We start from the raw sequence: 15,797 nt of genomic DNA on the forward strand, positions 1-15,797 counted from the left end.
GAATCTTGAAAATTGTGCCACAGTTATAAATATAAGTTTACAGTATTCCTTGAAATGTAAATAGGCTCAACATATGGAATAGAAATGAAATATTAGTTTTCCTTTTTTTTATTAATTTTTTCTTTATTTTGTTATAATCTTCTGGTTAGAATTGTTGTCTTTGATTAAGATTAATACAAGATTGTATGGCGATGACTTTGTGTAAGAGGGCACATTGTGGCTGGTCTTATGCTCTTTCCAAAAACGTTGTAGAGTGATATGGAGGAGAGAGGCAGGGTCAAAACATACTACTGAATTGAACAAAAATATCAGAAGACCTTTTATATATGATTATCAGTGCAGGTAATCATAGGATATGGCCTCCATTGTAGGTCCCGATTGTTAGGATATGCTGTTGTAGAAACAAAGTTTTATGTCTGCTTTAGGCAAGAATCTTGCTTTAACATAGTATTGGTTAGTCAGAGTATAATAATTATTCTGTATTATCATATAAGTAAGAAGTCATTCACATTCATTCTGATGGTTTTGTGAATTGTTCTTGCAGTACTTCCCAAGTTTGAGGTGACAGTCACACCACCAAAATACCTGTTACCAGACACTACTTTGATAGAGGGAACAGTATGTGCTAAGTAAGTATACCACTGTCACTAGATATATGTACATGTCACAATATACAGTTTGGATTAGAACACAGGCAAATGAAGCACATTCAAAGGTTTTATTTTGATTTCAACGTTGCACAAAATTCCCAAATTATACATTATCAGATATGAAATATTGATAAAATCTACTTCATACAAATACTACTTTGTCAAAATTTATTCGAGAGATTTTAAAGTCAGAAATATTTATGAATGATTTTTCAAAGGTACACCTATGGAAAGCCAGTGCGAGGCATTATGGGGCTGGAGATTTGCTATGTTAATGACTACTACTACTATGGTGCTAGAAGTGATAATGATGTTCGTCCATGTCACAAAAGTCTGGTTGAGGTAATGCTTATTAAGACAGTAATTGCAAACAGTATGGTTTTGGTTAAATCTCTTTGTTCAGTGAGATGTGATATTTGGAAAGTGTCAGATGAAGAAGATATCTAATGCTTTCCCATTTAATATCATATTTCATAAGTATGACAGAATATCTATATTTCTCACTTGGGCAATTTTTTTTTCTTTTTATTGCATTTTTTAAAAGAAAAGTAAATGAAAAATAGCAGATCCAAACAGCAGAGTTATGAAATATCACCATACTCTTTGATGTCAGATCATTTGACAAGATGATGCAATTTTGAATAGGCTGTTTGATATGTTACGGTTTTATGCTGTTATCTCATAAGAATCACTAACAAAACTGTTCTAATATACAGGCTGTCAGCTGATTCCTATATTCCTACATTTTCCTATAATTTGCTTCAAAAAACCATATTTTGAAAGCCCTCCTATATTTCCACAGCCTGTATATACCAAATTGTAGAAAACCATGATTGTAAACAGGAATTATTTGATGTAAAGTTAACTTATTCAACCTTCACTTGTTCCGAACATGAAAATTGGCAAATTTTTATGCCATGACTAAAAAGCAACACTCTGGTTGGTCAAAACTATTGTCAAACACATCAAAATTTATCTTGATTTTAAAAGCGTTTTTAATCATGATAAAATATATTTCAAGCATTTCTAAGTGTCAATGGATAATTAGATTTGCTGTGGATTACAAGGATCCAAACTAAAATCTTAACCTAGAAACATGTTTAGACATTGTTGGCAGTACTGTTAAGTTGGTTTACTTATAACTTCCGGGAAAGACCCCAAATAGGTGATTCAGTCACCAACAACTACATATATAGGTCCTGCCTCAAAATGACCTTGGCTGTACAGACAAAATGGCTTATTTTCAAATTCTGTTCGTCATGCCTGAATTTTCTTGGGATAGCCCCCTTAGACATTATTTTAACAAAAAATTGGGCATTGTTAATAGGCATACCACAAAAGAGTAGTGCTTGTCAGCCAGAGATTGTCTTGACTGATGAAACTAGTTGTGTCAAGTTGATGATGAAGAGTGATATAATTAATTTCAGAATACTAAATTAATGTTTTTTATGAAAAAGGAGTTTGTATGGCCATTGTGCCCTCCAGTGTGTTGACTGTATGAGAAATCAGAAAAAAGTTAAAAGTATTACCCAGTACTAAAGAAGTGAAACTTTACTATATACCTGAGATACACCATCTATTAGGAGATAGAATACAACTTATATCAATTAAGATGTCCTGATGAAATTTAACCCAATATATTCCTTACCAGATTGATGGCTGTTACCAGTTTTCTGTGAACTCGTCTGACTTGGCAATGTCATCAAACCGATACAGTCTCTGGGGCAGTCTGTCAGTCAAGGCCAACATTACAGAGACAGGAACAGGTAAGATTTGAAACGGAAAGAAAGCTGCTTTCAATTAGCACAATTTTAAGTGATTGTTAAGCATTGATACATGTGTGGACCAGTAGATATTACAGTAATTATGTACTTTTAAGGTGTGACATTATTTGGTGAATCAAGTGGACCAGAGATGACACAGACTCCTTACACTATTACGATGACCGATGAAACCAAGGGATACTTCAAACCTTCCTTTCCTTACAGAGTAAAGGTATTTATCAAAACAGATCAATCTCGAAACAGAAATATACACTTATGGGAGTGTATGGGTATGGGATCCTCTTTCACTCATTCACTCTTTCTTTCGGATTAGTTGCCCTTGGTAAGGAATTGACATTTCATAGTCCAAATTTTAAGTCATTTGAGTGAAATCCTGCACTATCATATACTAGGAAGAAATTTCCAGCAAATGTTTAATCAGATATGGCAAAATTCTGTAAAACTAATGATTAGTGATTTAAACATTGTGATGTAACAGTTACTCCTCCTAGACTACTGAATTTATTTCAACTATACATGCTGGCTATAACCATACACATTGTAGATGTGTCTAATCTGTGTCAGGTTGAGTTACCTCCCCATTTGATATGTTCTTAAACTTGTGTGGCATTACATAATTTCAAAATTATGTTTTTTCAGTACACAGCTGCATTAAATTAAGCTATTGCTCTCTTTTGTATACATTTGTTCTATTGTGATATATCATAATATCCCTTTGTATCATATTACTGTATAGTGCAATATTGACCCAACCTTATTAAGTGCATGTGGTCAGATAATTGTCTCTAGTTAAAAAATGACTGAGATTGCTTGGGTATTGTTGAATATGAACGATGTCATAGATATAGTCATGGATAGTGTAATATTTGTTTAAAATCTGTAAAGATGTTATCTATATCAAGTTGTTGATTTCTTGATAAAATTATCACCAGTACAATATGTTGTATTTTTCGGAATTATAAGAAGTCTGCTGTAGACAGATATACATTGTTTACTAATGATAAAATGTACCAAGAATTCCACTAAAGACTTTGATCTCATTACACTAAATCATGTGAAAATTTGCACTCCAGTTGACAGCTAAAAAGCCCGATGGTTCTCCAGCGGCTGGGGAATTAATTGAAATCAGTACAAGGAATTGGGACTGGGACTTTTTTCAGCATAAGAATTTTACTACAGATAGAAAAGGAGAGGTGATGTTTGCTGTAACTGATATTCCAGAAAATGTAACCAGCCTCAATATTCAGGTATGTATGATTTTTTCCTATGTATCTGTAGGAATGAAATGGCTCTCCTTCTGAAAACTTGTTGTCATCTGATGTTACCTTCATCTGTAATATTATTATTTAACAATTTCTATTTTAGACAAATGAAGCTAGTAACTAGATAGACAAAACTTTTTGAAGAGAAATTATTTTGTATTTTTACTCAGCATAGCAATGCTCAAAATTTTAAGGGTCTTGAAACCTTCACCTCTGTTTCTCCAGAAAGAGTTTTTACAGGGTAGAATGATTTTTAAGCTCATAATCAGATGCTGTGATATTTATGAAGGATTGAAATGGTATTTTAGGACAAACTCCTGTATAAATCTTATAAAAACATGAAATCTATAGTATTTTGTGTTATTAAGTAAAACTTTTAAGTTTATACACATGCAAGGAAAATAATTTCGCTTTCACAGTCTTACTATTTTATTTAATTTTGTTCTATGAAGCATAGAGATAAGTAGTATTTTGTACTTTACAACAATTTTAGGTTAGAACTGAATACAGTATATCAATTAGAACTGAGTACAATATCCGTTGTAGAACTGAGTACAGTGAACTGAGTACAATATCCAGTGTAGAACTGAGTACAATATCTAGTGTAGAACTGAGTACAATATCTAATGTGGAACTGAGTACAATATCTAGTGTAGAACTGAGTACAATATCTAGTGTGGAACTGAGTACAATATCTAGTGTAGAACGGAGTACAATATCTAATGTAGAACTGAGTACAATATCTAGTGTAGAACTGAGTACAATATCTAGTGTAGAACTGAGTACAATATCTAGTGTAGAACTGAGTACAATATCTAGTGTGGAACTGAGTACAATATCTAGTGTAGAACTGAGTACAATATCTAATGTAGAACTGAGTACAATATCTAGTGTGGAACTGAGTACAATATCTAGTGTAGAACTGAGTACAATATCTAGTGTAGAACTGAGTACAATATCTAATGTAGAACTGAGTACAATATCTAGTGTAGAACTGAGTACAATATCTAGTGTGGAACTGAGTACAATATCTAATGCAAACTGAGTACAATATCTAATGTGGAAGTGAGTACAATATCCACTGTAGAACTGAGTACAATATCTAATGTGGAACTGAGTACAATATCCGTTGTAGAACTGAGTACAGTGAACTGAGTACAATATCTAGTGTAGAACTGAGTACAATATCTAGTGTAGAAATGAGTACAATATCTAATGTAGAACTGAGTACAATATCTAGTGTGGAACTGAGTACAATATCTAGTGTAGAACTGAGTACAATATCTAGTGTAGAACTGAGTACAATATCTAATGTAGAACTGAGTACAATATCTAGTGTGGAACTGAGTACAATATCTAATGCAAACTGAGTACAATATCTAATGTAGAACTGAGTACAATATCCACTGTAGAACTGAGTACGATATCTAGTGTAGAACTGAGTACAATATCTAGTGTGGAACTGAGTACAATATCTAGTGTAGAACTGAGTACAATATCTAGTGTAGAACTGAGTACAATATCTAGTGTAGAACTGAGTACAATATCTAATGTAGAACTGAGTACAATATCTAGTGTGGAACTGAGTACAATATCTAATGCAAACTGAGTACAATATCTAATGTGGAACTGAGTACAATATCCACTGTAGAACTGAGTACAATATCTAATGTAGAACTGAGTACAATATCCACTGTAGAACTGAGTACAATATCTAGTGTAGAACTGAGTACAATATCCGTTGTAGAACTGAGTACAGTGAACTGAGTACAATATCTAGTGTAGAACTGAGTACAATATCTAGTGTAGAACTGAGTACAATATCTAGTGTAGAACTGAGTACAATATCTAGTGTAGAACTGAGTACAATATCTAATGTAGAACTGAGTACAATATCTAGTGTAGAACTGAGTACAATATCTAATGTAGAACTGAGTACAATATCTAGTGTAGAACTGAGTACAATATCCTGTGTAAAACTGAGTACAATATCTAGTGTAGAACTGAGTATAATATCTAGTGTGGAACTGAGTACAATATCTAGTGTAGAACTGAGTACAATATCTAGTGTAGAACTGAGTACAATATCTAGTGTGGAACTGAGTACAATATCTAGTGTAGAACTGAGTACAGTATCTAGTGTGGAACTGAGTACAATATCTAATGTAGAACTGAGTACAATATCTAGTGTAGAACTGAGTACAATATCTAGTGTGGAACTGAGTACAATATCTAGTGTAGAACTGAGTACAATATCTAGTGTAGAACTGAGTACAATATCTAGTGTAGAACTGAGTACAATATCCTGTGTAGAACTGAGTACAATATTTAGTGTGGAACTGAGTACAATATCTAGTGTAGAACTGAGTACAATATCTAATGTAGAACTGAGTACAATATCCTGTGTAGAACTGAGTACAATATCTAGTGTGGAACTGAGTACAATATCTAGTGTAGAACTGAGTACAATATCTAGTGTAGAACTGAGTACAATATCTAGTGTAGAACTGAGTACAATATCTAATGTAAAACTGAGTATCATTTTGTTCTATACTGTGTAAAACAGAGTATTTATATCTGAGTAATATTTTGTAGGCAAACTCTCCCCATTACCGTAGGAGCTATAACTACTACATGTCAATGGATTTCCATCGCCTGTACGAGCCCCAAGGCTACCAATCAGCCCGCCGATGGTATTCTCCATCCAACAACTACATGCACATAGAGCGGGTCACTTCCACCCCCAGCTGTGGTCAGATGCTAAATGTAAATGTGTTGTACACAACACAGGTCAACACAACCTACAAATTTTACTACATGGTAAGAATTTATTTATAATGTAAACCTTTCACATATCTCATGTTTTACCTGGTTCTGAGATAGATTACTGTGTTGGTACTGAGATAGATTACTATGTTGGTACTGAGATAGATTACTATGTTGGTACTGAGATAGATTACTATGTTGGTACTGAGATAGATTACTATGTTGGTACTGAGATAGATTACTGTAATGGTAGACAATGATACCAAGTTGGTACTGAGATAGATTACTATGTTGGTACTGAGATAGATTACTATGTTGGTACTGAGATAGATTACTGTAATGGTAGACAATGATACCAAGTTTGTACTGAGATAGATTACTATGTTGGTACTGAGATAGATTACTATGTTGGTACTGAGATGGATTACTATGTAACCAGTATAGTTACACAGAGAAGAAACATGATAAAATATTGAGTCAGTTACACTACATGTTAATGATCGACTGATTTATTGAACATTGAATTACATGAACTGATTACAATATTTTTCTGTAATAGGTGATGTCCCAGCGCCACGTAGTTTACCACAGTCACAAGCACCATCACTTTTTAAGACGCCATGCTGTAGAGACAAATCCTGTGGAAGACGCTATGAAACTGGAAAATTTCACTCCTCCTCCCAGACGCCCATTTTACAGACGTCCTCGTGTAATCAAAGGTCAGGTCATGATTTCTGTACACTAAATAAGACGCCTTATGTAGTCATTGTATGAGCACGATCGTTTGAAAAAATATTGTATGTCCGTTCTGATGATTAAATCAAAAGTATTTTTCTGAGATATCTGTGTGATCATAAATTTTCTTTAAATGGCTTTGTTGTTTTACAGTGCGAATTCCTGCTGTGCTTGTGAATGGAACAAATGCAACATCAAGCAGTGAACCTGAACCAACTGAAGCCCCAGAACCTGAACCAGAGACAGAGGATCCAGAACCGGAACCAGAAACAGAACCAGAAACAGAGCCAGAAACAGAGGTCTTTACGCAAACACATGTCATCTAGTCTTCAAAAGCAGCTATTGAAAATGCTGAATTTTTTTATATGCTTCCTAGTCAAATCCTTGCAGATGTTTTATAATCCAATCAAAATGAACGGCCTCTTGCTTTACATATAACTAATGTGAAAGTATATATCAGAAGTTTTTCAGGGGCATATTCAGAAAAATGTGAAATGTGACAAAATTGCCATTGAGGAGAGACATGAATTAGAAACCACAAAAAAGAAACATTGATTTCCATTATGAACATAATATTGCTGATGTTCTTTTACAGCTGATTTTATCCAGTCTAATGAGCTACAAAATTAACTATATAGTTTCTTTGACTGTAAGAACTTTTTTTATTTCTCATTAACCAGTAGAAATGATGTTAATATTTCCTTACTGTACTTGTGGTGTTTAGGAGGAGGAGGAACAAGAACCAACAAGTTTTATAGCATCCTTCACCTTACACATTCCGGTTGTGGCAGCCATGGCTCCTGAGGCCAAGCTCCTGGTTTACTACATACGTGAAGATGCGGAGACAGTAGCAGACAGTATCACGTTTGAGGTTGAGAAGTGCTTCAACAATAAGGTAGGTGATACAGAAAAAGGACGAAGTATGAGGTGATAATATACCACACTCCTTCCTTCCTATGAAATAAGGAAACCAATTCGTCTGACCGTTAGAATTTTGTCTAAAAAATGTTCTTTAAATCTAAGTTTTATACAATTTTATTTTTTATTTATTTTACACAGATAGCAAATTCATCAACTCTTGGTTTATGAAAAAATCCTAAACATGTATCATATACATCTGTATTATATACTTATAATCTTGTATCATATACATCAGTATTGTATACTTATAACCTTATATCATAAACACCTGTATTGTATACTTATAACCTTATATTCTAAACACCTGTATTGTATACTTATAACCTTATATCATAAACACCTGTATTGTATACTTATAACCTTATATCATAAACACCTGTGTTGTATACTTATAACTTATATCATAAACACCTGTATTGTATACTTATAACCTTATATCATAAACACCTGTATTGTATACTTATAACCTTATATCATAAACACCTGTATTGTATACTTATAACCTTATATCATAAACACCTGTATTGTATACTTATAACCTTATATCATAAACACCTGTGTTGTATACTTATAAACTTATAAAACTTAAGGTGTTGCTTTTATCTATATAGGTGGTTATGAGTTTTGAACCAAAGACTGCCTATCCAGGTAGCGAGGCAAACATCCGCATCAAAGCTGCGCCAGGCTCCTTCTGTTCCGTTGGTGCGGTGGATAAAAGTATCAACCTCCTCGGGGGAAACCATCAACTGACTCCAAAAATGGCAAGAAACAGTTTTCTGAAGCAGGGATTCAAACCTTATTGTTTAAGCATAAGCAGCAGTTCGTGACCATTGCTTGTAATGTAGTCATCAGAAGAAGTGTTTCTAGAAAATCTCTGATGATATTTTATTGTTTGATCTTGTTAGTTTTTGATAATTTGTTAATTTCCATTGGAAAATACTTCAAACTTTGTTAGAATTATTAGTATAAGATGACCGTTTGATTGTATGCACATGTTGATACTGGCTGATAGACAGAGCCAAAATGGGTCAGATTGACTCAAATTTCAAAATTCTCTATTTCAACACCCAGATTTGATCAAATCAAATGTTCTGCAGGGATTGAAGAGTGCTTTACCAAACGTCATGAAATTCACTTAGGAGTGAATATAATTCACTAAAGTTATGTAACAAAATTACATTTTTGAACATGATTTCTTTTGATTCAAACATGATCAAGAAGCACAGTTTACATTTGCATTATGTGTACAATTTAATTCATGTTATCTTACTTCGTTAACAGGATAATTTCTTGTTACAAGAACAAGGATAGCATTGTAACCCCAGTGACTATTAATGACCTTGGACGTCTTCTATGTAAATTTGAATTATCACAAGGTCATAAGTCCTGATATATAGCAATCACCTTCCTGTTTTGTTAGATCCCTAGATCATACATTGTATAATTCCAGTCATCATAAAGGTTTGGAATACTTAGACCCAGTTTTCAGATGAGAAGATTTGGGTAGACTTTTAAAATTCTAAGAAAGTTCTCTCCAACTTTGTAACACCTTCAACAAACAATGTGCTTGAGCGTGTGGAACGTTTATTATTGACAACATTAGAACTTTGACTTACAATGTTTTCAGATATTTAATTTTGCTTGTCCTTCCAGATATACAGTATGATAGAACAACCAAACTTTTACTACGGACACTGGAATGATGACCAGGAATATTGTAAACAACACTTTCCACAACCTGAACTAGAAACCCTTGATGATGGTACATGTATATTTACTGTCTGAAACCCTGATAGCACCTATTAATAGATATGTACAGGAGACTTCTGGGGGAAAGTTTAGGTTCAGATCCATCATCATAAGCTGCTTTGGTCATGATGTTTCCAAAAAATCTGATGATGTTAAAAAGGGATGGGTTTTTGATCATCACAAGGGGATCAGTGTGTGTATCTTTTGAATTAGGTAGAGCCCTGTAATATTGTATGCTTGTGAATTGCCTGCTTTGTTTACAGGAGATAAAACCATTGGTATGCTCTATCTGTACTGGTAGTATTCAACAGAAAATTACATGTTGTTTCTGTACAATGACTGGATTGTATTACAGTGCCCACATTTTACTATGGAGGATATTATGCCTATGACACCAACACAGTGGATGCTATCCAAGCCTTCAGAGTAAGTTAAACTACCAGGTGTGGAAAATTGCCTTAAATAAAGCCTGGTTTCCAATCTTCTACTTCTACCAAACACATTGTGTAGTAGATTATCTAAAGATCAGGGTAAACAATGGCACCCATTTCCCTCATATCAATGGACATGTGTGAAAAGTTATGTTTGGGATGGAATTTGCCTGTGTTTTACCTGTGTGTATGCAGGATATGCTTTAAGCTTTGATGCAAAACAGTCTTACAAACCTTCATTAGATACCACTTATCTTTACAACATATCTTATGCTTTGTATAAGTGGGATGTTTTAAACATGATATTTTTCTTTAATGATAAGTGCAGTAAACCATTGGCTGTCCTCATTGAGAATACCCACATGACCAATGTTTGTAACAATTCTGTAGTAATTCATTGTTTCTTTACATGATCATTGATATCAAAATCATTGGTTTTTATTCAATATGATTTAGTTATCAGGACGCCATTATAAAGAGAATATCTCCTTTTTGTTTTTAATAACATATTTTGCGATTTCAATGTTCATATTCCAAATTTGACACAAAAAACTTATGGTACATATATCACAGTGAGATATTGGACAGTAGTTCACCTTTACAATGATGAGGAGGATGGTGTTTCAGTGTGTACTTGGTGATCACTATGAAAGAAAACCTTTATATTTCAAATTGCAGGAACTTGATATGGTGGTATTCACAGATTTGACTTTGGAAACTCGTCCTTGCTCCCGTAGAAGAAGAATCCCAGTTGCCATTCATAGGCAATTTTGTAAGTGATAGCTCCATTTTGCATTTAAATTTGAGTTTATCTGACTGAAGGACATTTCCAACAGCTTTTTTTTAATAACAAAACAGCCAATAGCATGTTAGGATGAAAAGCAGTCAACTTTTTCAAATAGATTACCTTGATCTTTTTTTAAAAGTCACAGGTTTTAGTTTTCTAAACTTTTGGAATAATTCGACAATATCTTATGAATAACCAAAAGTGATTCATTTTGACCCACACTTAGGACAAGTGTCAAATGTCCTACCATCCTCAAAAATTCAGAAGATCATGACATTTGGCTAGAAGCATGCCGGGATGAAGAGTTCTCAAATGTGTTTATTCAAACAATGTCTTCAGAAAAAGCAAATGCTAATATGATTGCCTTGATGAATGGCTATGAAATTTGCTTAAATGAGTCTCTTTGTCCCACTCTCAAGGGCACAGGAGCCTAAATGTGTTAAAATCTATAGTGACTTCAGCCAAATGGCCTCGAGTCAGAGTTTTTATGCTATAGTATACGAGGATGAAAAGCTTTCAAATTTGTGGAAATGAATGACTTTGATCTACATTTAATGATGCAAGAAAACTACTAGAATCTTCTAGAAGTTTTTAGAAGAACCAAAATGCCCAGTCTCTTTTTTATAGACAATTGCAGATGAATGATCTTGAAATGTGTTTAAAAAAAAAAAAAAAACCTATACACAATTTCTGAAATACCAAAAGGCTCTTTCAATATAATGGGAATGATGACTCAGAAAAAAAATCATAATTGCCTGAATGCACCCTTCCAACAAAGTTTCCTTCTCATGAGCTGCAGAACAAGTTAGATACACAGGCCTGTTAGGGCTTTTGTTAAATATACAGATTCAGATTATTTACATAAATCCAGCTGAAATTGTTCAAACTATCCTGCTGTATGGTTATTGGTAGAGCTAAAATTAACAATTTCTTTTCAAATATAAAGCAATACTGAATAAGCCATTTTAAGTTATACTGAACATCATAAAATTTCTGGACATATTTGTGTACACATACTACTAACATTAATCAGTTACTACGTTTTTGATGGATACATCTGGCCCCCTAGAACTCCATGTGCTGATTATTCCACATTCCAGCCTCCTTCGCGATCTATACCTGTCAATTTTCTTGCATGTTCAACCTGTGCAACCTTTTCAATTGTTTGCATGAAAGCAACCCATATATCAAAGTACTATACAATGATTTAGGTCTGATACTCGTCCCATACCACGAAATGTATTTATGTTGTAGCTGTAAGGTCGGAAGGCATGCCAGGCGGAATTGTTGATGAAGATGTTGTATATGATACTGAAGGTGTATTGACAGCCATTCCAGATAAAAAGAAACCCACAAAGACTCGGAGCTTTTTTCCTGAGACATTTCTTTGGGATTTGGAGCTTATAGGGTATCTACAATTCTATTCTATATACAGATTTATTTTATTTTAATAGTCTCCCAGCCTGGGATGGCCCCAGTCCCAGGGATGCCTGCACTTTCAGGAGTAGGAGTAAGACAGCCCAAACATGTAGCTATAAGAAGCTATTTTCCAGAGACTTGGTTATGGGATATAGAACTAGTGGGGTATGTTCAATGGAAAGCTTTGTGTGATTTTAGATAACAATAAAGAAAAGAATTTTAGGACAAACACAAAAAAAAAACAAAGATTAACATATTTGGCAACAATTCTTCCGTAATAGAAATTGGAAGAGAGACTTTCTTGTAAACCAATGAATGACTTGCGTATAAGCACAAAGCTTTTTCCTAAACAAGATACTTACTCATGTGCTTATATAGAGACTGTATTTAGTGAGTGTCCTGATGATTATATAGAGACTGTATTTAGTGAGTGTCCTGATGGTTATATAGAGACTGTATTTAGTGAGTGTCCTGATGGTTATATAGAGACTGTATTTAGTGGGTGTCCTGATGGTTATATACAGGCTTTATTTAGTGAGTGTCCTGATGGTTATATACAGGCTTTATTTAGTGAGTGTCCTGATGGTTATATACAGGCTGTATTTAGTGAGTGTCCTGATGATTATATAGAGACTGTATTTAGTGAGTGTCCTGATGATTATATAGAGACTGTATTTAGTGAGTGTCCTGATGATTATATAGAGACTGTATTTAGTGAGTGTCCTGATGGTTATATACAGGCTTTATTTAGTGAGTGTCCTGATGGTTATATACAGGCTGTATTTAGTGAGTGTCCTGATGGTTATATACAGGCTGTATTTAGTGAGTGTCCTGATGATTATATAGAGACTGTATTTAGTGAGTGTCCTGATGATTATATAGAGACTGTATTTAGTGAGTGTCCTGATGATTATATAGAGACTGTATTTAGTGAGTGTCCTGATGGTTATATACAGGCTTTATTTAGTGAGTGTCCTGATGGTTATATACAGGCTGTATTTAGTGAGTGTCCTGATGATTATATAGAGACTGTATTTAGTGAGTGTCCTGATGATTATATACAGGCTGTATTTAGTGAGTGTCCTGATGATTATATAGAGACTGTATTTAGTGAGTGTCCTGATGATTATATAGAGACTGTATTTAGTGAGTGTCCTGATGGTTATATAGAGACTGTATTTAGTGAGTGTCCTGATGATTATATAGAGACTGTATTTAGTGAGTGTCCTGATGATTATATAGAGACTGTATTTAGTGAGTGTCCTGATGGTTATATACAGGCTTTATTTAGTGAGTGTCCTGATGGTTATATACAGGCTGTATTTAGTGAGTGTCCTGATGATTATATAGAGACTGTATTTAGTGAGTGTCCTGATGATTATATACAGGCTGTATTTAGTGAGTGTCCTGATGATTATATAGAGACTGTATTTAGTGAGTGTCCTGATGATTATATAGAGACTGTATTTAGTGAGTGTCCTGATGATTATATACAGGCTGTATTTAGTGAGTGTCCTGATGATTATATAGAGACTGTATTTAGTGAGTGTCCTGATGATTATATAGAGACTGTATTTAGTGAGTGTCCTGATGGTTATATAGAGACTGTATTTAGTGAGTGTCCTGATGATTATATAGAGACTGTATTTAGTGAGTGTCCTGATGGTTATATACAGGCTTTATTTAGTGAGTGTCCTGATGGTTATATACAGGCTGTATTTAGTGAGTGTCCTGATGATTATATAGAGACTGTATTTAGTGAGTGTCCTGATGATTATATAGAGACTGTATTTAGTGAGTGTCCTGATGATTATATAGAGACTGTATTTAGTGAGTGTCCTGATGATTATATAGAGACTGTATTTAGTGAGTGTCCTGATGGTTATATACAGGCTTTATTTAGTGGGTGTCCTGATGGTTATATACAGGCTGTATTTAGTGAGTGTCCTGATGGTTATATAGAGGCTGTATTTAGTGGGTGTCCTGATGGTTATATAGAGACTGTATTTAGTGAGTGTCCTGATGATTATATAGAGACTGTATTTAGTGGGTGTCCTGATGGTTATATAGAGGCTGTATTTAGTGAGTGTCCTGATGGTTATATAGAGACTGTATTTAGTGGGTGTCCTGATGGTTATATAGAGACTGTATTTAGTGAGTGTCCTGATGATTATATAGAGACTGTATTTAGTGAGTGTCCTGATGGTTATATACAGGCTTTATTTAGTGGGTGTCCTGATGGTTATATACAGGCTGTATTTAGTGAGTGTCCTGATGATTATATAGAGACTGTATTTAGTGAGTGTCCTGATGATTATATAGAGACTGTATTTAGTGGGTGTCCTGATGGTTATATAGAGGCTGTATTTAGTGAGTGTCCTGATGGTTATATAGAGACTGTATTTAGTGGGTGTCCTGATGGTTATATAGAGACTGTATTTAGTGAGTGTCCTGATGATTATATAGAGACTGTATTTAGTGAGTGTCCTGATGGTTATATACAGGCTTTATTTAGTGGGTGTCCTGATGGTTATATACAGGCTGTATTTAGTGAGTGTCCTGATGATTATATAGAGACTGTATTTAGTGAGTGTCCTGATGATTATATAGAGACTGTATTTAGTGAGTGTCCTGATGGTTATATACAGGCTTTATTTAGTGGGTGTCCTGATGGTTATATACAGGCTGTATTTAGTGAGTGTCCTGATGATTATATAGAGACTGTATTTAGTGAGTGTCCTGATGATTATATAGAGACTGTATTTAGTGAGTGTCCTGATGGTTATATACAGGCTTTATTTAGTGGGTGTCCTGATGGTTATATACAGGCTGTATTTAGTGAGTGTCCTGATGATTATATAGAGACTGTATTTAGTGAGTGTCCTGATGATTATATACAGGCTGTATTTAGTGAGTGTCCTGATGGTTATATACAGGCTGTATTTAGTGGGTGTCCTGATGATTATATAGAGACTGTATTTAGTGAGTGTCCTGATGGTTATATACAGGCTGTATTTAGTGGGTGTCCTGATGATTATATAGAGACTGTATTTAGTGAGTGTCCTGATGGTTATATAGAGACTGTATTTAGTGAGTGTCCTGATGATTATATACAGGCTGTATTTAGTGAGTGTCCTGATGGTTATATAGAGACTGTATTTAGTGAGTGTCCTGATGATTATATACAGTCTGTATTTAGTGAGTGTCCTGATGATTATATACAGGCTGTATTTAGTGGGTGTCCTGATGATTATATAGAGACTGTATTTAGTGAGTGTCCTGATGGTTATATA

The 15,797-nt window shown here is 34.2% G+C and overlaps 1 protein-coding gene across 1 annotated transcript in view; it reads left to right on the top strand.

Moving 5' to 3' along the window:
* The window catches only part of LOC132554037 (alpha-2-macroglobulin-like), a 59,438-nt gene that overhangs the window by 14,716 nt on the left and 28,925 nt on the right, over window positions 1-15,797 (top strand). Inside the window, exons 7-20 of the mRNA XM_060218337.1 lie at window positions 545-629; window positions 869-992; window positions 2,302-2,416; window positions 2,530-2,645; window positions 3,508-3,681; window positions 6,292-6,516; window positions 7,022-7,181; window positions 7,351-7,496; window positions 7,922-8,092; window positions 8,730-8,879; window positions 9,772-9,880; window positions 10,223-10,293; window positions 10,977-11,070; window positions 12,340-12,493. Coding sequence (XP_060074320.1) covers window positions 545-629; window positions 869-992; window positions 2,302-2,416; window positions 2,530-2,645; window positions 3,508-3,681; window positions 6,292-6,516; window positions 7,022-7,181; window positions 7,351-7,496; window positions 7,922-8,092; window positions 8,730-8,879; window positions 9,772-9,880; window positions 10,223-10,293; window positions 10,977-11,070; window positions 12,340-12,493 — 1,894 coding nt within the window. The remainder of the gene's footprint in view (window positions 1-544; window positions 630-868; window positions 993-2,301; window positions 2,417-2,529; window positions 2,646-3,507; window positions 3,682-6,291; window positions 6,517-7,021; window positions 7,182-7,350; window positions 7,497-7,921; window positions 8,093-8,729; window positions 8,880-9,771; window positions 9,881-10,222; window positions 10,294-10,976; window positions 11,071-12,339; window positions 12,494-15,797) is intronic.

The sequence above is a fragment of the Ylistrum balloti genome, unplaced genomic scaffold (assembly GCF_031769215.1).
Source record: "Ylistrum balloti isolate Yb309-2 unplaced genomic scaffold, AGI_CSIRO_Ybal_v1 Utg369640, whole genome shotgun sequence".
NCBI lineage: Eukaryota > Metazoa > Mollusca > Bivalvia > Pectinida > Pectinidae > Ylistrum > Ylistrum balloti.